Source organism: Protopterus annectens, chromosome 5.part1 (assembly GCF_019279795.1).
Source record: "Protopterus annectens isolate FY-2018-M chromosome 5.part1, PAN1.0, whole genome shotgun sequence".
NCBI classification, from domain to species: domain Eukaryota; kingdom Metazoa; phylum Chordata; order Ceratodontiformes; family Protopteridae; genus Protopterus; species Protopterus annectens.
The window spans coordinates 752,022,530-752,045,187 of record NC_056736.1 but is presented as its reverse complement, the minus strand read 5'-3'; the positions used below and the strand labels follow the sequence as shown (position 1 = coordinate 752,045,187).

The 22,658-nt window shown below is 42.4% G+C and overlaps 1 protein-coding gene across 1 annotated transcript in view; it reads right to left on the bottom strand.

The window, feature by feature from the left end:
• Positions 1-22,658, bottom strand: part of PPME1 (protein phosphatase methylesterase 1) — a 973,601-nt gene that overhangs the window by 752,713 nt on the left and 198,230 nt on the right. The window contains exon 4 of the mRNA XM_044073394.1: positions 12,201-12,258. Coding sequence (XP_043929329.1) covers positions 12,201-12,258 — 58 coding nt within the window. The remainder of the gene's footprint in view (positions 1-12,200; positions 12,259-22,658) is intronic.

Below are 22,658 nucleotides of genomic sequence, written 5' to 3'. Positions count from 1 at the left end.
AGGCATAAACAAACTGCTCCACCATGGCCAAAACCTGCACCCCCACCCCTTCAGCTTGGGACCTTAAAACTCCAGGGGAAGCTGCTATCATTATTTTTTTACCAAAACCATCCAATCACTAGCTAGCCAACTACCCCCCACCAGCTCCTTTCAGAACTCCTCCACAACCACTACCCCACTCCCTTTCGCCTTCCAACCTGCATCTACGTCGACCATCCGATCTCTAATTAACAAACTAAAGCCCACTACCCTAGCAGCTGATCTCCTCCCACCAGAATATTTACCAAAAGGGGCAGATGCCATTGCATACCCTGTCTGTCTCGATCATAATAAACCGCACTTTGACTGAAGCCACTATCCCCTCTCTCTGGAAGGTTTCCCAAGTCATTCCCCTTCATAAAGGAGGGAATTCTTTAGACCTCTCAAACTTCCGACCAATAGCCATACTGTCACCACTGGCCAAATTATGGAAAAGTGTGTCCACAACCAATTAATGCACCACAATTAATGCCCTACAATTAATGCACAATCTCACCCAAAATGAACTACTGGCCAACTCTCAGCATGGTTTTAGGCCAAACCACAGCACCATCAGCCCTCTCCTATCCTTCGCTAACTATAAACATCAACCGAAACAATAACAAACTTACCTCGGCTCTCTTCCTAGATCTCTCTAAGGCCTTTGATATGGTCAATCACCAACTGCATCTCTGTACCCTGAAAGAACGGTCACTGAACAGTAGCTCTATTAAATGGTTCCAATCTTACCCGTCTGATAGACAAGCAGTTTTATGGTAGAACACCCTATCCACACGTCTATCCATTTCTCTAGGAGCCCCCCAGGGCTCCATACTTGGACCACTACTCTTCTCAGTCTTTTATCAATGACCTACCCACCATCACTCACAAGGCCACCTGCATCCAATACGTGGACGACTCTACTTTAATATGTACAGCCTCCTCCTCAACTGAGCTTATGACCCTAACCTAGAATACTTTCAATGATGTAGAAAAATGGTTTGCAAACCATCAGCTTCTATTAAACCCCAACAAAACTAAACTGCTCATCTTTTCCCCCACCTGCAAATCCTCACCATTCTTTACTATAAGTTCCAACAATAGCACAATTATATCCCCAGACATTCCCACAAAACTCCTGGGCGTCAGTCGATAACGCCCTAAAACAGGATATCCATGTCAATCAAACCATCAAATCTGTCAACAAAAAAACTGGGCTCCCTATACAGGATCAAACCTTTCCTCACTCCTTTTGCAAGAGCCACTATCGCTTGGTCCCACCTACTACCTACCCTCCTCTATGCCTCCCCCCTCTTCACTAACCTGAACCAAGCCACCCTTACCAAACTTGCTAGCTGTTATAACCATATTGCTAGATTTGCTACAGGTGCTACCTCTAGGACCCACCATTGTATCAACCTAACTCAACTAGGATGGCTGGAGTGGCCCAGTCTTCTCTGATGCAACCAACTTATAATAACCCACAAAATACAATATCAACCCGATAAAACACCAGTACTAAACAACATCAAACCATATAGCAAGCTGAGGTCACTACGCTCTGCTGACAAACTGCTGGTGCAAACAACTAAGAGCATAAATTTGGCTGGGGACTCTCTATTCGCCAACTCAGTAGGCAAAACTTGGAATATGCTACCCGAACTTGCTCACCAATCCTCCTTAACCCAGTTCAAAAAAAACCCCTCAAACTACACTTCCAACAGCATTGGCAATGTCCCTGCTTAAACCCAGACTTATCACCACCCACTGATCCTGCAAACTCTCCCTAAGCATTTCAATCATATACTCTATTAAGTGTAAGAATTCTTGAAGGGACTTAGCCCATAACTGAAAAAAACTCCCTTACCAGTAAGCCTCAGTAAGAAGCTGAGATCCCTCATAAAATCCTCCAAAGCTAGTTACGAAAATAAAATTGCCAAAGATTCCAAAGACAACCACAAGGCATTCTATAGTTATGGCAAGAATCTACATGGCAATGCTCAGATCTGCTCTGAGCTACAACAGAATGGCATTAAATATACTGATCCCAAGGATATTGCCAATATCCTGGCAGATCGATTCAGTGCAAACATCACCCACCTCTCACCCCCTAAATGGCCCATCTCAATATCGAAAGATTGCCAAATTTCGGTAATAACGGCCACACAGGTAAAAAAACGCACTCTCCAAAGCCAAGAGTACAGCATCCATGGGACCAGATGACATCCCAGGCTGTGTACTACATGAACTACAAAATGAACTGGCACGTCACCTAAGTGTCATGTTTAATCATAGCCTCACCTCAGGCTTCATGCCCACTGAATGGCGCACAGCTACAGTTATCCCACTCCACAAGGGGGGATCCACCTTGGATCCTCAGAACTACCGCCCCATTAGTCTGACGAGCCTGATCTGCAAGGCCATGGAGCGTATCATCATGGAACTTATAAACAAAGACATTGGCGACCTTCAAACACTGGACCACATGCAGTTTGAGTTTGTGAAGGGACAATCTTGTCTCCTGAACCTGACTGACTTATTCGAATCAGTCTCCAGAGCCATGGACAAGGGTAAGATGGTCCACATAGCCTATCTGGACCTTGCCAAGGCCTTTGACACCATCCCCCACTCTGGAATCATAGATAAACTTAATAAGCTAGGCATTAATCCCTATGTCACTCGATGGGTTGCCAAATGGCTTACTGACAGAACCCACAGTGTAAAAGTATCCAACTCCAAATCCAGCTCCAGACAAGTGGAGTATTTAAGGGTTCAGTCTTGGGACCGCTCTTGTTTGGCATCTAATTCTCTGAAGTACAGGCCAACACTAAGGGACTCTGGCTAACAAAGTTCGCAGAGGACTGCAAACTGGGAGCCATTATTGAATCCCCAAATGATGTGGATATTCTACAAAAGGGCCTTACAGAAACAGATGCTTGGTGCCACAACCATGGGCTCAAGCTCAATGCCAAGAAATGTATAGCTATCCCCTTTGGGAAAAACCATGTACCCGTGAATTACCACACAGGTGGCAGTACACTAAACACTGAAAGTGTGATAACAGACTTAGGGACACAGGTGGACAGTGGTCTCACATTTGATAACCACATCGCCACAACAGTCAGGAAATCCTTCTATGTGGCACACCTCATCACTAAGGGCTTTTTATCCACAAAAAAGGAGGTCATTGTCCCACTGCACTCATCCCTCATTAGACCCATTATAGAATACAATGCCACATTTGGTATGTACCTCTCAAGACATCTGCAACAACCGGAAAGGCTGCAGAAATACCTCACTAAAAGAATCAAAGGCCTAAAGCAGATGCCCTATGCTGACCATCTAAAAAAACCTCCACCTATACTCTGTCGCATATAGTCTACTCAGAGGCGATCTCTGTTTAACATACAAGGCCATGTCAAACCCAGAGCTGTTGGACATGCTACACTTAAAGAAATCCCAATCCCTCAGTAAAGCACATTCCAGGGATCTAAACCTTGTCATCACAATGAACAAAACATGCTGGAGGGATAGGTTCCTGACCCAGAGACTCCCCAGACTCTGGAATACACTGCACACACATGTCAAGCAGAGCGCCTCTTTGGGCCTTTTCAAAAGGAACCTTGATGATTGGATGGGAGATAGGAAATTCACCCAGAGGATCACTCAAGTCGCCCTGCTAGACAGTGGTTCAGGGAAGTAAATACTATGGGAAGAAATAGCCAGGGAATTGTTATGGCTAGGCTTGTACAGGCCCCAGGGTAGATAGCCTAGTACCAACCTAGGAACCGATTATTGTCTGAAACTGAAGCCGCATGATTCCTATGTTGTCTACCATGTTTTATCTAGGTTTGTAACCCTACTGAAAAAGTACAGTTTTGTACCTACCATAAATGTAGATGTTCGAAGATCCACATTGCTGCAGTCATAACCTGTGGGTAGTCCGCTGTCCTCGGTCGGCCCGAATACCAAAGTATTAGGCTGGCGTCGGTCATGGGCGCTCAGATCTGACGTCAGTGCGTCATGGTATTAAAGCGCATGACCGACGTCATATCCTCAGTCTTTTCTTGCCCCAGATGTCAGAAGGCCCTAAAAAGAAAGGCCACAGCCAAAATAGAAAAACCTCAAAACCCATGTACAAACAACATCTCGACCCAAACCATACAACCAGTCCAAACTACAGAGGGGAAGAGGGGAGGATTGGACTGCAGCAATGTGGATCTTGAACATCTACATTTATGGTAGGTACAAAACTGTACTATGTTCTTCATCTCACATTGCTGCAGTCATAACCTGTGGGTAGAATCCCAAAGCAAGTGTAAGGGAGGTTGGCAAAATCATAAAGCATTGGGAGCTGCTAATATGCCCTGCAAGACTGCAGTGGCAAACCCAGCCCTAGATTTGGAATAAAGAGGGATATGGTAATGTTAAGAAAAAGTGTGCACTTAACTCCAAGTAGCTGCTTCAAAATATCTTTAGTAGCTACACCCCTACCCCTAAAAGCAGTAGAAGTGGCAGTAGCCCTAGTGGAATGAGGTTTGATTCCAGGAATCTCCTTACCATGATGAGAATAACAAAAGCAATACAATGGCCAATCCACTTAGAAATAGTTTGTTTTGAAACAGGTTTCCCCTGAGAACGCAAAGCAAAAGAAACAAATAACTGTTGAGACTGTCTGAACCCTTTAGTCCTGCTCAAATAATAGCGCAACTGCCTGTGAATATCAAAGTGTGCAAAATTTTTCCCCTTTATTTTGGGGATCAGCATAAAAAGTAGGCAAATGAATAGATTGGTTCAAGGCCACATTTGAAACCACCATAAAAGTAGGGTTAGTGATACTATCCTTATGAAAAATAACTGCCATTAGAGCCTGTAATTCAGATACCCTTCTAGCAGATGTAATGGCCAACAAAAAGCAGTCTTCCAAGACAAAAACTTTAACTCAGGCGTAGCTGCAGGCTCAAAAGGAGGTAAAGTAAGTTTTCCAACACAAAATTGAGATCCCAGGAAGGAGTAGGAGCTCTGGCGGGGTCTTATGTTCTTTGCCCTCTAAATTGCTTAAACAAAGGATGAGAGAATAATGGTGGGTCACAGTCATAGTGAGCAGAAATGGCTGCAGCATGAACTTTACAGAGGAAAGACAAACCCTTGTCTAATAATTCTGTAAGATATTGAAGAGAAACACTCAAATCAGGCCTGACAAAGCTCTTTGCTTTGCTCCAAATAAAAAATCTCCTCCATTTATCAGCATAAACTTTCCTTGTACTAGGCCTCTGGCCTCCAAAATAACATTCAAAACTTGTTGAGTGCGACCCTCCAGGTTCTAGAACAGAATATGCCAGGCTGTTAGATGCAGGGACTGAATCCTGACATTGAGGAAATGATTGCCTGCCTGAGACAAAGGTGTGGAATTGAAGGCAAAGGCCAAGAAGGCCGTACTAAACTCCTCAGCAGAGGGTACCAGTGCTGTGTCGAGGCCAATCCGGGCATAGAATCATGGGCTTGCTTGTCTTGTGACCTTCATCAGAAGGGAACCTTGAAGGAGGGAGGAGGCGGGCATAAGCGTGAAGGGTGTCCAGCTGAATGATAGAGCATCCACTTTTCAAGATTTTACAAGCTGTTGGATTTAACATCAAACTTCGGAACTTTAGCAACTGTGCGAACAGATCTATGTCTAGAATCTCCATATCACTGTCAATCACACTGTCAACTGTCGTCCCCAACTTCCTAGAACCACTCACCACCATCTGTGTCATCTGCACATCTGCTCAGGTTGCTCTGTGCTGCTGGAAACCTGACTGAAAAGGTGAGAGGAGGTGAGCTGCTAACACAGTTACAAAATCTGCCATGCTGCAAAGAGAGCAGAGAGATGTCCCCCCTGTTGTTTGACCATCACTTGTTGATGTACCTTGTTTGTTGTGTCACTTGTTTGTCCTGGGCATCTGGGTTGAAAGCCATCCATCAGCATTCAATGCATCTCCTTCAAGTTGATATGTAAATGTAAGTTGATATGAAACCCTCTTGAACATTTCTTGAACCTTGAACCCATTTCCATTGAGGTGTGCTCCCTTGTCCGAGGCATCTGTCGTTAAGATCTGACTGCCTCTGGTCGGGTCACAGAGTCCCTTGTTTAGGTGACATTCCTGGGCCCACCACAAAATTCCTTTTGAATGCAAGGTATTATCTGAATGACAGTGTGGCAATACACTCTTGAGATACCATTGTAGCTTCCTCATATGCAGCTTGGCATTGGGAAGCACCAGAATACTAGATGCCATGAACCCCAAGGCTTGAAGGACTGTCCTTGCAGTCAGCCTGGACCGTAGAGACAATTGTTGGAAGTAAAGTGTAAGGTTTCTTTGCTTGTCCAGGGTCAAAAAAAACTCTGAAGCTGTGTTCAGTCTCACACACACAGAAGCAGCACATCCTGAGAGGGTACTAGACTGGACTTTGTTTTCGTTCACAGAATACCTAGGCACCTTAACACTGCCATAACATACTGTAGATGGTGTAGTAGCTTGTTTTGTCTTGAGCAAGAATCAGGCAATCGTCCAAATAAGGATAAATTTGTATTCCTCTTAACCTTAAGAAGGCTATCACGAGCCAGAACCTTTGTGAACACCCTGGCGCAGTAGATAAGCCAAAGGGCAATGCAGAGAACTGAAGTCCCAGCCAGCGCAGGAATCTCCTGCAACTGGGCCTGATAGGAACATGAAGATAAGCCTCTTTGAGATCCAGAGTTACCATCCAGTGATCTTTGCCCAATTGTTGCAACGTCAACATTTTGAATTTGGAATGTCCAGGTATGTGTTAAGGATAGATAAATCCAAAATTGGCCTCCAAGTGTCTCCTTTCTTTGGTACAAGAAACAGGCGAAAATCCTAGGCCTACTTCAGAGGGACCTGCTGTATAGCCCCATTTGAAGAAGTAAAGAGATGGCATGCCTTTGAAGGAGGCAATGTGTGGAAATAAAACTTGTAGGTCTATAATGTCAAACACCCATTTGTCCTGGGTGACTAAAAGCCAGTTTTGCTTGAAGAGTGCCAACTTTCCTCCCAGAGGAGCTGCCAGACAGGAAGGATCTAGGACTGGCCCTGCCCTCACCTGTAGATTGTGGGGAACTCACGTTCTAGGCCTGAAAGAACCCTGAGCTCTGCCGTCTACTAGACTGTAAAGCATCCCTTAGCTAAACTTAGGGGCTGCACCTGCAAACATAGACTTAGCTTTTCTTTAAAACAGACTCCACAGGAGAACCAAACAAAACTTCAGACTGCAAAGGAGCATCCAAAATTCTAGCTTTAACATGCCTGATCCTTAAGCCAGAGCCTGTAAAGCATCGAAACCACACTGCAAAGAATGCTTTACCCACCTGATCAGAGCATGAAACCAAATCCTTAAGTTCATACACTTTATGCCTCTGCCTGCATTACTGGGTAAGGAGACATAGGATACGGTCCCTGGCTAATAGTTTCTGGGTCAGCCCTTGGGCTCTTATACAGATATTATGAGCCTCTGGCACTCTGTAATACCTATCTGGTTTGACTGGCGCGGAGGCAAAGAGTCTGGATTAAAGAAGCCTCCGAGAAAACATCCTGAACAACATCAAAACAGGAGGGTATAGCCAGGCGATGTGGCAAAATAAAAATTCCCTAAGCTCTTTCGAATCTGAGAAATCCTGACCTTCCCATTTAAAATGCTCCCTCATAGAATGCAGGGTTTCTGAAAAAAGAAAAATCCTCTGAGGGAGAAGCAGAACTGGAATCCTCTGCGTCTGAATCAGAATAAGGAGGAAAATCCTGAATGTCTTCAGCCGAAGACTCTGAGTAATCTGAAGCCTGTTCCAAACTTTCCACCTCTGGCTCACCCTAGGCCTCTTATCTGGAGGGGCATAGAGCCCCTGATTAATGAAATCAAATCTTCTGCCATTTTAAGCATGTGTTTTTTAGGCACAGAACCTGCAGAACTAGGACTGACACCTGAGGAAGGCAAACCAGGCCTGACCTTGGAAGATACCTTAGAGACAGAAGGAGAAGGCCTAGCCACCTTAGGCAAAGAAGGGAGTACAGCAACCTGAGAGGCCCCCTCAGCCTGACCTGACTCCTGTGGCCCATCCTGCAAAATTACAGTTGAAGATCCACAGATTCCACCGTCTGTTTGGACCTTAACGATTTTCTTTGCGCTTCTAGCGGTAGCGTCGGAGGATCCGGCGGCATATTATTACACCGCTTACGAAGACAAGCCTTAACCTTTAATGGTTCGCTTATTAAACCTAGCACGTGCTCAGGCCCCAAACAAGAAATACAGAGGAGTGGTAATCCTTATCTGTTTCCCACAAGAAATACAATTATTCACTTTTTCTGACATGAATTAACTGAGGCAAGAAAAACAAAATACCAACTTGGTTTCGGGAAACTCAGACGCTGCTTCTGCTTCGACCATGCGGAAAAAGACTGAGGATATGGCGTCGGTCATGCGCTTTAATACCATGGCGTCAGATCTGAGCGCCCATGACCGACGCCAGCCTAATACTTTGGTATTCGGGCCGACCGAGGACAGCGGACTACCCACAGGTTATGACTGCAGCAATGTGAGATGAAGAACATCTGCATATTATACTTATCTCTAAATGCTTCTATTGTTCCCAGTGTATTTGTACTCTGCTTACTGGAGCTTATCTCCCCGGGCCTCTGCTGAAAATGGACATAATATCCAGTCGGACTTTCCTGATAAACAAATGTAAAAAAATAAATGAATAAAAAATATATCCTGTAAAGAATACTCTCTCATCCAATATGCTAACGACTCAATCCTCATCTCCATCTCTGACAATATTTCAAAACTCCACAGTCATGTCTAGCCACAGAACAGTGGCTATCCAATACCCTACTAATCCTGAACCCCAAAAAGTCCAACCTCTTACTCCTTCTGCCTCGATCTCTCACTCACCACAAATCCACCTTTGAAATTGCATCCACAGAAAAAAAACATAATCCAATCAGAAGCTCACACAAAACTCTTGGGGGTCATCACTAATGATGAACTCAAATTCAACCTCCACCTGCTCCAATGTATAAAAAAGACAAACCAGAAACTTGGGTTACTATGCCACAATAAAAAATGTCTCACTACTAATGCTAGACTCTCCCTGGCGCAAGCCCATCTCCTTCCCTCCCTACTATATACTGCCCCTGTACTCACTAACATTCAAACCACAACCTTCAACAAACTCCTGTACTCACTAACATTCTAACATTCAAACCGCAACCTTCAAACTCCTGTACTCACTAACATTCAAACCACAACCTTCAACAAACTCCTGTACTCACTAACATTCAAACCACAACCTTCAACAAACTCCTGTACTCACTAACATTCAAACCACAACCTTCAACAAACTCCTGTACTCACTAACATTCAAACCACAACCTTCAACAAACTCCTATACTCACTAACATTCAAACCACAACCTTCAAACTCCTGTACTCACTAACATTCAAACCACAACCTTCAACAAACTCCTGTACTCACTAACATTCAAACCACAACCTTCAACAAACTCCAACTAACCTACCATAAAATAGGTAGGTTGACACAAAGTCACCTTACGATGCACATCACTGCCTTGAATTCCCCAGCTTCTACTTCTATCTCAACTTCAAATGTTACATTTTATTCTTAATAAGCCTTCATCCTGTCCTACTCTCTCTTCCTTCGTCTCTATTTATACACCACCTCGAACTCTCCGCACTTCCAGTCAGCAACTACTCCTCACATACCAACACAAAAAAAAAAACTATAGGCCAACTCCTTTATAAATACTCCACTGCACAAGCTTGGAACAAACTCCATATAGACATACGTTCCATCATCCACCCAGCACACTTTAAAGAAACACTCAAATTTCATTTACTTACTCCAAACTTTGTCATCGTCAGGCACCAACTTAAGCACCCCACAGTTCACCTTTCTTTCCTTCCTCCTCTCTCACATCTTCTCCGTCATCTTTTGCATACGTGCTAATGTTTACTTATCTGCTCTGCTGGTCAAAACACTGCTTGTACATATGTTTGCTTCTCTAACAAAAAAAAAAAAATGTGCATGCATTGCTATTTCTTCCTTTTATCTATATTTTTTGTATAACCTGTTTTCTGGTTGAATTTTGATGTTGAAATACATTTTTTGTATAGCTTAGTTTCTTACCGTTTGAATATGTATATTAAAATACGAATTTTTGTAATATATTCATGTATTGGAGCTTTTCTCCTCAGGTCTCCACTGAAAATGGGCCACAAGCCCAGTTGGACAAACCCGGTTAACAAATGTCAATAAATAATATAAAATAAATAAATAAACCTGGGGAACTAGAAGGCCAGTCGGGGTGAACATAGTGAGAACAAGGATAGATTTATACACAACTCACATGGATGGCGTTGAACATGTAGTAAGCACACAATGGGTGTCCATCACTTCAGAACGTGTCTGCCAACGGCAGCACTGGGACATCAGGGGCCTGCAAACGGCACGGTCCTGGCTTCAAGACAGAAGAGCTAAAGGCATTATCCTGCTCATCTCTAGACAAGCCCTGGGACTCAGTCAACAAGTCACAGACATACAAAAACAAATCCTATGGCCTAAGCTACAACTGCTGAGCTTTAGCCACATGATTCTAGGTATCACTTCCTAGAAACACACCAGCTGACAGTATGCAGTGGCCAATCATCCACAGCTGAGATGAGCCTATACCGCCTGTGGAGGGACCTCCCACAGCTGAAATAATAGCTGCATCTTCTCAAGGTACCAGTTAGTTTGTCAAGGGAGAGAATGAATATCAAAGTGCAGCTCATCTCAAGCCTTAGGCTCTTGTTCTCAGTCTTTGTGACGTTACTCTAGTACAGACCTCAGGCTGTACATTATCTCAAGCCTTAGGCTCTTGTTCTCAGTCTTTGTGACGTTACTCTAGTACAGACCTCAGGCTGTACATTATCTCAAGCCTTAGGCTCTTGTTCTCAGTCCGTTACTCTAGTACAGACCTCAGGCTGTACATTATCTCAAGCCTTAGGCTCTTGTTCTCAGTCTTTGTGACGTTACTCTAGTACAGACCTCAGGCTGTACATTATCTCAAGCCTTAGGCTCTTGTTCTCAGTCTTTGTGACGTTACTCTAGTACAGACCTCAGGCTGTACATTATCTCAAGCCTTAGGCTCTTGTTCTCAGTCTTTGTGATGTTACTCTAGTACAGACCTCAGGCTGTACATTATCTCAAGCCTTAGGCTCTTGTTCTCAGTCTTTGTGATGTTACTCTAGTACAGACCTCAGGCTGTACATTATCTCAAGCCTTAGGCTCTTGTTCTCAGTCTTTGTGATGTTACTCTAGTACAGACCTCAGGCTGTACATTATCTCAAGCCTTAGGCTCTTGTTCTTAGTCTTTGTGATGTTACTCTAGTACAGACCTCAGGCTGTACATTATCTCAAGCCTTAGGCTCTTGTTCTCAGTCTTTGTGATGTTACTCTAGTACAGACCTCAGGCTGTACATTATCTCAAGCCTTAGGCTCTTGTTCTCAGTCTTTGTGATGTTACTCTAGTACAGACCTCAGGCTGTACATTGAGCCATTTGGCAACAATCCCCATGTCAGAAACCTACAACTGCTGTCACCTTCCTGGCAGCAAAACAGGTAAACTGTTTCTCACTGATACCTATAGAGGTCTATGTTGAATCGCTAGCACATATGAGTTTTCTGCATTGGTTCCCCTTCTAGGGGATATTGGCACAGGTCTTCGTTTGTTATAGAACAGCCATACTGGTATTCTTAAACTGTTCACTGCTTCAGCTGCTGAATACAGAAAAACTGCCCCAGTGCAAGTTAGGCTTGGGATCAAAACTGCAAGCTGACAGAAAAGATTTAGAGAGTTCTAGCACTAGGCATGCTCTGCTGGTGTGCAGCACGATGTTAAACTACTCCAGGAAAAATGAACACACGTGCAAAAGGAATGGAACAGGATGAAAACCTTGGAGTCACCAAGAAAGGTCTCCAATGTCTGATCTATTTAAGCATTAGCTAAGATACAATTTCAAATATTACTAGCATCTGTGCCACCCACCCCCCCAGTAATTATAAAATACTAAATCACTACAACAGACATGCATACTGGGTATTAATATTTCAGGAGAAAGGATTCTTACCATGTCCTCTCAGGTCAAGAGCCACCACTCGGCAGTGAATTCTGTTGATGATTATGGACTAAGGGTAAAGGAGAGACAAAAGGCATATGGAGAAATTACACAACCTACAAAAACGTTGTATTACACAACCTACAAAAACGTTGTATTACACAACCTACAAAAATGTTGTATTACACAACCTACAAAATGTTGTATTACACAACCTACAAAAATGTTGTCAAAATTATCATCATATAAACTTAAACAGCCTAGACAAGCCTCCTGGTGATTCTGCAGTTACATTTTGGCAATGCATCTAGAGGTCAAATATAGCCTAATCATATTTGCATTAGTAACTTCAAAACCATGCTGCACACAAGTTATTGAAAGATTTTGTGTTGAGGCTTGCACGATGAACACAACTACACTGATAACCGACCTTCGCCTGCTGCTAAAAAGATATTAAGACATTTACAAACTATATTGTCTTCATTTTCAAATGCTTCTAATTATCTCAAATAAGACGTAACTGCTTAGCCTCATACGAAAACTCACAGATGGATTACCGAAATGCTGCTGCCAGTATCTATGCAGCCCGAGTGGTTACTGACATACTCTAAGTTTGCAAATTATTACAAAATATCTGTTCCGTTTAGTAATGACTTATGAAATACAGTTTAAGACAAGGAATCTAATGAATCCTATCCCTGTAAACATTTGTTCGTTATGAATAGTTTGTGATTCGTATTGCTTTAGTAACTCTTATGGCTCCACAGATATGAACACTTGTTTGAAAAACAAGGTAATAGAAATTGTGTCACAAAGCTCAGGATGCAAATGCTGAGAGTTAAGGGTACATACATCCAAAGCTCCACTAACGTGAGAGAGTTAATAAAAGTTATCCATTGTTGCAAATAGGAAACTGCAAACAAGCACTACAGAAGAGGTCTGAAACAGCACACCTGTGTCAGGTACTTACTGTACGAGAAAATGTTCAAGGAGAGCTCAGTGTAATGCAAGTCAGGACATTCGGGTATAATTTAGTTTGGCCACCTTCTGTACCCCATTTTTGGAAAGACATTTTCTAAGCAGTGGCCATTTTTATAGAAGGAACCACTAAGGTGTTGCACCTTGTAAGGTATCGGACACAGGTGGCCCAGGTGTCTACCTTATTCTACTTCATCACCCTCTACTGAGCTTTTACTTCCAAAGAGACTAGAACTTTAATCAAACAGGAACAGAGTGGATCTCAGTAATATAAACGCAAGCTTGTGTGTGTCTATTTTACATGTGTGTATACATATACACAGATTATAATACATTATGAACAGATTCGTTCAACATCCATTAAAAAGAATACAGTAAAATAAAAGCAGAATATTAAGTCAAAATGTAGCTCAAAAATTTTGCAACATCACGAAGTATAAACTATAACATTTTCTCAAAGGAGGAGGAACACAAGCTTTCCTGTCACAGTCACCTAGTCTTGAAAGTTCAGTTGTTCTAGACTCTTGCACACTGTACCAACAATCACATTTCACTAAATTCCAAACTGATACTAGATTACCACTAAGTGGCGGAAGACAGCAGAATCACAACAGACTATCTCATATCCAGAATTAAGCAAACACATGCAACTGAAGAACGTGTGCAATTGGTTATCTTGAACTAACGGGTGCAGAGAAATGAACAGTTGTTTGAAAAGTAAGGTCATAACTTGATTTTGACAAAAAGCTCAGGATGCAACCACCACAGCTAAGGGTACGTAAATCCAGAACTCCACTGGAGTGAGTTAGTTAACAAAAGCCATCCATTGCTGCAGAGTGGAACAGCTGTTGAAGGTGTCAGCAGGGATTGTTATATACGCTTGCTTAATAAACCACAGAAAAACAACCAACTGTGGAAATAACACAAAACTACCAGGATTCAGACTAAACTCTGCATTTATTACAATGGTTAAGCACTTTTTGTTTGTGCATTCACAAACGTCATCAGACCAAACAATCAAGTGTTAAAAAATGCCTTAAATAACTATTCCAAGAGGAAATGTCATAAATTAAAAATTCAAAACATCATTTTACATTTATAGTTCCATAGCAACCATTAGACTGCTAATATTAAAAACTATTAGAATCTATTAAAATTATGCTACTGCAACTTATTATACATTAAAAAGTCAGAGCACCTACCTACAAAAACACTATAAAATGAGAATAGAAATACATACAAGTGCATTAACAAACGAAGAATACATGAACAAAAAAATGATATATTCCATTGCCTAAGCAAGGCTTTCAACTTCAGTATACTATTGATTGCACAATAATCATTAAGTCCTGGCCAAACATAGGAATACAAGGATAGCTGCCACATTACCTCAGCCATTTCTAAGTGCAGCATCCATGGCCCCCCCTCTAAGTTCCTCACTTACTTGCTGTATACCACAAAAATTAAAACTGCGCCCATTATGGCTATGCACATGCTTAGGCAAGGCATTAGTTAAACTGGACTTCCTCACAGCATATAAATGCACATACACCCTGTCCTTTAGGGCTCTAGTCATTTTTCCTATGTAATAAGCGGGGCATTGATTACACCTAGCCACATAAACCACTGCTCTTGAGTGGCAAATATAGTGCCACAAGGAAACCCATTGCCACGCCCACTTTCTGGAGATAGTAGTTACCATTAAATATTAAAAAACTGTTTTTAAGGACTATGTCGAACAGATCCACATACAAGTTGATCTCTCCCTGAGGCAGCCCCTGCTCAGACAAAAACTGTTCAATTTCCCGAATACCTTCCTCCTGAGGAATGACCGAAAAGAGGTCCTTAACATCTACTGTTAAGAATAAAACCTCTTCCTGGTATGGTATTCTGTGGTATTAATCAAACTAAGAAAGTGCCAAGAGTCCTTACATATTTGTGTCTGAACCTCCAAGAACTTACATGCCAACTTGGTAATGGTAGGTTGGGAAAAGAGGTATGCTTTTGACCGTGCATATGCTAACAATATCGTGTTATATTTGCTTTACCTGGATGACTTATTTATTTTGTGGAATGGTAGCCAACAAAAGGCAGATGAGTTTTTGGTTTATATTAACACTGCACATTTTTTACAATTTACCCACACGATTGGGCAGCAAGAAATTAACTATCTGGATGTCAACCTCAGTAAGGATAGAAAGAATGGGAAATATATTGCTAAAATACATAGAAAACCCACTTACTCCAACTCCTTTTTACATTTCACAAGCTCCCATCCTATGTCCAACAAAAAAGTGGTTGCAAAAGTACAATTTGTCCAGGTCGCTAGGATGGTGAGCAAGGATGCCAATTTTGTGGAAGAATGCAGGCACCTAACAGAAATGTTTACGAGTAGGGGTTACCCAAAACTAATGTTGCAAGAGCTTTTTATGAAGATTGAGAAGAGAAATAACGGTCATTTCAAACCTATTCTGCATCAGGAAGGCCCGTCGGGTCCTTATTCAAGAAATGGTGGTAATAAGAATATTGTTAATACAGTTACTTTTACCGCTGCATTTCACACACAGTTTTATGAGATAACAAGCTGGTCACATAAAGAATTGGAAAATAATTGAGGAGGAAGTATCTATAAGAGATATATTTGCAGGAAGGGTTAAAACAGTAGCGAGAAGAGGTAAAAATTTAAAAGCACTACTTGAAAGTGGTGGTTGACCTCACACTTTTTCATTCCTTGTGTTATGGGTGTGCAGTTTTTGTAAATTTATGTATCAAGGACAGACTGTTGAAAGTAATGGTAAAAGGTGTAAAATAAATTGTAGGCTGAATTGTAACTCAAGAGCAGTGGTTTATGTGGCTAGGTGTAATCAATGCCCCGCTTATTACATAGGAAAAACGACTAGAGCCCTAAAGGACAGGGTATATGTGCATTTATATGCTGTGAGGAAGCCCAGTTTAACTAATGCCTTGCCTAAGCATGTGCATAGCCATAATGGGCGCAGTTTTAATTTTTGTGGTATACAGCAAGTAAGTGAGGAACTTAGAGGGGGGGCCATGGATGCTGCACTTAGAAATGGCTGAGGTAATGTGGCAGCTATCCTTATATTCCTATGTTTGGCCCGGACTTGATGATTACTGTGCAATCAATAGTATACTGAAGTTGAAAGCCTTGCTTAGGCAATGGAGTATATCATTTTTTTGTTCATGTATTCTTCATTTGTTAATTCACTTGTATGTATTTCTATTCTCATTTTATAGTGTTTTTGTAGGTAGGCGCTCTGACTTTTTAATGTATAATAAGTTGCAGTAGCATAATTTTAATAGATTCTAATAGTTTTTAATATTAGCAGTCTAATGGTTGCTATGGAACTTTAAATGTAAAATGTTTTGAATTTTTAATTTATGACATCATTTCCTCTTGGAATGGTTATTTAAGGCATTTTTTTAACGCTTGATTGGTTGGTCTGATGACGTTTGTGAATGCACAAACGAAAACCGCTTAACCATTGTAATAAATGCAGAGTTTAGTCTGGAGTCTTGGACGTTTTTTGTGTTATATACACTTGTTTGTCAAGCGAATGTCAAAATGCGACAACCACATCAGACAGCTTGATAAATGAGCATCAGTCTTCATAACTCTGCACTGAAAGACCAGTCAGTTGGCACAGAAGTAAGATGTAACTCTATCATGCTGGCAAAAAGGGATCGACTACTACTTGGAAGCTGGAGGGTCAGCCAGGGAAGGAGGGTATACCTGAGTAGCCAATGGCTCTCATACAAATCAGGCGAGGGAATGTTTTCAGCACTAATATTCTACAGCAGTATGTGGGTGGGTGTGGCTGCGGATAGATTTACACCCTTAAAGATGAGTACGATAACATCGCTACATCACAAGCTCATGGTCTCATACTTGCATCACTACATACTCCGACCCTCAAGAGTGTGGATAGATCTTTCAAAAAATCCCAAAATCCCAGAGGTTAGAAGCAGATGACTGTGGTTTGGTAAACTTTACTCTCCTCTCTTCCCTCCTGAAAATGCATAATCAGTCCGTCATCTGTGACCCAAACAGGGGGTAGGAGTCAACCTAATCACATGACCTTTTCAACCAATAGGACCATAAAAACTTGTTGAAAATATGCAAAAAAACTCCCTTCAGTAACCTTCATCACCAGTTACAGTTTGTCTAAATACTGACCAAGACATCAATCTTTAATCCTGATCTATATGAAAAACTGGTAAAGAAATATGTTCTCACCAACAATACATAAAAAAGGCTAGTCTGATTAGGAGGACACTTTTTAGACAGCAGATAAATTAATTCGCTTAACCACACTTACTGAACTCCAGTCACCCAGAAGTTTAAACTGAAACAAGGGGACCTGAAGAAGTAGCCATCTGTACCGAAAACTTAATGTTTTATGAACACCATTAACCTGAAAGGCTGGACAGCAGTTCAGAAAGATAATTATACCTTTGCTTGTCCAAACTGTTTAGGAAACTGTTTTACATTATTACAAGAAATCATTTTTGATAAACTACTGGTCCTTCATGATGTGCAGGGAAAAGCATGTACTTAACAGGCAATACTGTGTCTTCAAACTATGAATGGAAGAGGAGGTTGAAGTTTACAATAGGTGGTAGTGCATCGATCTTGAGGACTACACAGAACAGGAAGGACACTTCTTAAAATTCTAAAAAATCACTATAGCAGAAAAGTTACACATGTCCTACTAAAAGCCTTTATGGATACCAGTCAGAAAAAGCCAATGCAGATCTACGAAGGTCTGCACTTTTAAGAGATGCACGCTGGTCACAGCAAGACAGACCAAATTTAGGTCCTTGACATGCCAGGTTAAACTGAGCTTTGCTTTAGAAACTTCAAGGAAATGCAAGGTCTTCTTTGAAATGGGAATATGCAAACTTTGTCTAAAAACATTTATCTACTTAATATCATGTCTAAAAACATTTATCTACTTAACATCACTTGTTTAGTGGGAATGCCTGACCGAATAGTGACCTTTTTCAGAAGTCCTGGAGAAAATGTCCATTAAACCAATAAATCTACAACCAGAACAACGAACCAAAAAAGGGAACTCCAAGGCCAGGCAGGACTGCAGGGCCAATTATTTTATTGTAAATCCAGTAAAGAGGAAAACAGCATACAAGGGGACACAATTTCACCAGTACAGTAACAAGGTTAAGCGCCTTCACTCGGAACCACCAGTCTCTATTACACAGATATCATTTGCATTGTTTCATCATTTACAGTCAGTTTCATTCATGAACAACAGTTCATTATTCAGACATCCTTGCGAACAGTTGCATCATTTATAAACAGTTTTCATTAAAAGTAACAGCTACAATGGTTGCATACTAATTAATTTGTTAATACAGGGAGGTAAATGCAGTGTAATATCAGTATGCAGAGATGGTCAGGCTTTAGGCAAAACAGTGCAGTTGTGTAAAATCTAAAATCTTAACATAAACGGATGCCCTTCTCTTCACTGTTAACAGTAATTCTTTACAAGGGCAGTCCAACTTCTGGCCAGTATACCAAAGCCTTTAGGGTTATAATAAGGACTCCATATGTCAAATGTATGCTCCCCATGCGGGACACTGGGAATAAAGGCGATGTATGGATATGCCATCCTCAGAAATGAAAAGCCACAAGAGAGCAGCTGCCCAAGGAGGCAATAAGGGAATAAGTACATCCAGGAGAAAAGGAAACCAGTGGGAATGAACACTAACAGTGAAGAAAAGGACATCTACTGTTGCAGTGACTTCACACAGCTGTGCTACGTGCTTACATATCACTGTTGCAGTGACTTCACACAGCTGTGCTATGTGCTTACATATCACTGTTGCAGTGACTTCACACAGCTGTGCTACGTGCTTACATATCACTGTTGCAGTGACTTCACACAGCTGTGCTACGTGCTTACATATCACTGTTGCAGTGACTTCACACAGCTGTACTATGCGCTTACATATCACTGTTGCAGTGACTTCACACAGCTGTACTACATGCTTACATATCACTGTTGCAGTGACTTCACACAGCTGTACTACGTGCTTACATATCACTGTTGCAGTGACTTCACACAGCTGTGCTACGTGCTTACATATCACTGTTGCAGTGACTTCACACAGCTGTGCTACGTGCTTACATATCACTGTTGCAGTGACTTCACACAGCTGTACTACATGCTTACATATCACTGTTACAGTGACTTTACACAGCTGTGCTATGTGCTTACATATCACTGTTACAGTGACTTTACACAGCTGTGCTATGTGCTTACATATCACTGTTGCAGTGACTTTACACAGCTGTGCTATGTGCTTACATATCACTGTTGCAGTGACTTCACACAGCTGTACTATGTGCTTACATATCACTGTTGCAGTGACTTCACACAGCTGTACTACATGTACTATGTGCTTACATATCACTGTTGCAGTGACTTCACACAGCTGTACTATGTGCTTACATATCACTGTTACAGTGACTTTACACAGCTGTACTATGTGCTTACATATCACTGTTACAGTGACTTTACACAGCTGTACTACGTGCTTACATATCACTGTTACAGTGACTTTACACAGCTGTGCTATGTGCTTACGTAGTACAGCTGTGTGAAGTCACTGCAACAGTGATATGTAAGCACATAGTACATGTAGTACAGACTACACTATAGACCCAGTCTCACATAGTACCATCACAACCTCAAATCATACACATAAACACACAAAGACATACTCGGCGGCTCTGATCAAAAATCTACCAAAACAGCAGAGGCCACCAAAGCAGACACCCAAACAACCACCACCTCAGAACACAACACCTGCAACACATAGACCTCACAGTCAGAGTGTCAAACAGTCACAGCCCTTAAGGCCAAACACAATGCCAGACACACTAGTCATTGGTGACTCCATAGTCAGACACACTGACGTCCCGCTCACCAGACTGAGTAAGGAGAAGGTCACAGTAAGCTGCCTGTCGGGCGCTAGAATCCGCCACATAACGCAAGCACTCAGGTCTCTCAACAGCAGGTACAAATATGACTCAGTCATTGTCCACGCTGGTGTAAGCGACCTGAGGCGTACCTCCTTGGACTACATGAAAAGAGACATTGAGGAGCTCTCTGATTATGTAGCCCAGGCAGGTATGACCCTGACCTTGAGCAGTATCCTACCTTCACCAAGAATGATGCCACAATACAGAGATAAGATGATCAGCTTTAACAATTGGCTTAAACTCTGGTGTCATTCAAAGGGGATCAATGTCTGTCTGCCTGGGATGACATGCTGGACAAGCCACGCTGCTTCAAGGGACGGCTTGCACCTGTCACCCTGGGATTCCAGATATTGGCAAAGGCTCTTGCCACCCCATAGTGCCTTTTTAGGCAAGGCTCAAATTCTAAACCTACCACCCTAGAACACAAAAAAGGAAAAAAACTAAGGGTAATGCTGCTCAATGCCAGAAGTCTAAATCTCAAAATGCACTCGAGGCCCTTCTCAGTATGGAGAACATCGATGTCTGTGCAGTGACAGAAACCTGGTTCAAGGCTCCTGAGAGCACCCCAGCACTATCAGGTTTTACCTCTTATCATGCGTTCCGGCCCCAAAATCCGGACAATACCAAGAAAGGAAGGGGGGTATCCATATTCATCAAAGACACCCACACCTCAAGACTGGTGGCAACGCACGATGCATCGGAGACCATCCAGGTGCAATTAACCATAGGCAAGACTGCTCTGCAAATTGTAGCATGTTACAGGCCACCCTCACAAACTCAGGAACCTCACATGGCCTTCCTGAAAACACTAGAGGGATAAATGTATCACCAAACACCATCATACTAGGTGACTTCAATTACCCTAATATAGACTGGGAACACTACTCAAGCCCAAACACCCTAGCCCAAAAGTTCCTGGAATTCATAAACTCAAATGCCATGGAACAACTAGTCACCATCCCCACAAGAGGAGAAAACATACTTGATCTCATCATCACGAACATGGGAGCACAATGTTCAACACGGAAGTATACCCTCACTGGTGAGATCAGATCACAAACTAATCTTGCTGGAGGTGCTCATCCCACCCCACCTGAAATAAAAGACCACAGTAAAGAACTTCTCGAAGCCGACTTCACACTTCTAAAGACTAGTGTGGTCTCCTTTAAGGCCCCGAGCCGACGGAAAACAGTACTCAAGCCGCTGAATCACTTACAAATGCCTTCTACCAGCACCTGCAGGACTGCATGGATAAGGCAATCCCAAGCAAAACAAAGACTCTTTGTACCAAAGGCAAGCGTCCACTCTGGTGGACCCCAGCCATAAACAAACTCTACAACAAAAGGAGGAAGCTACTACAAGATAGAGCAAAATCCTTAAAAGGTAAGACACCCTTGATCACTATAAGTAAAAACTAAGAGCTCTCATAAAATCATCCAAAGCAAATTTTGAGAGAAAAATAGCTAAAGACTCAAAAGACAATCATAAGGCCTTCTTTAGCTATGTTAGAAATCTGGGAGGAAACTCCCAGATATGCTCAGAACTAGTTCAAAATGATGTGAAGATTACTGATCCTACAGACATTGCCAACATACTGGCTGACAGGTTCAGTGCAAACTTCTCCCCTCCCCAAAGGAGAGATATCTATACCAAGCGATTGCAGCCCCCAAACATCTCCAACGCCCAAGTGAGAACTGCTCTCTCCAAAGCAAAAACACAGCATCCATGGGACCTGATGGTGTCCCCGGCTGTGTGCTCCACGAACTCAACGAGGAATTAAACCCACAGCTAGGACAGCTGTTTAATCATAGTCTTACCTCTGGATACGCACCCAGGAGTGGCGCACTGCAACTGTGGTCCCACTTCACAAAGGCGGTGCCTCCACCGACCCTGGAAATTACCGGCCCATTAGCTTGACAAGCCTTATCTGCAAAGCCATGGAGAGGATCATAATGGACCTCATAAATAAAGACATAGGGAATTTGCAGACTTTGGATCCATCCCAGTTTGGCTTTGTCAAAGGCAGATCATGCCTTCTAAACTTGGTTGACTTTTTCAAACAGTCACCAAAGCCATTGATGAGGAAAGGCAGTCCATACAGCCTACCTCGATCTGGCGAAGGCCTTTGATACAATACCCCACTCGGGTATCATTGAAAAACTCATCAGCTTAAATGTTAACCCATACATCACAAGATGGGTTGCAAACTGGCTGAGTGACAGAACCCACAGGGTCAGAGTTGCTGGCGCCATGTCAGACTCAAAGCCTGTCACAAGTGGTGTACCACAGGGCTCAGTCCTGGGCCCACTCTTGTTTGGCATCTACTTTTCCAGTACAAGCAAACACAGGAGGGTTATGGCTGACAAAGTTTGCAGATGACTGCAAACTGGCGCCATAGTAGAAAACACATCTGACACAGATATCCTTCAGAAGGGTCTCACAGAAAGCGGATAACTGGTGCCAGAGCC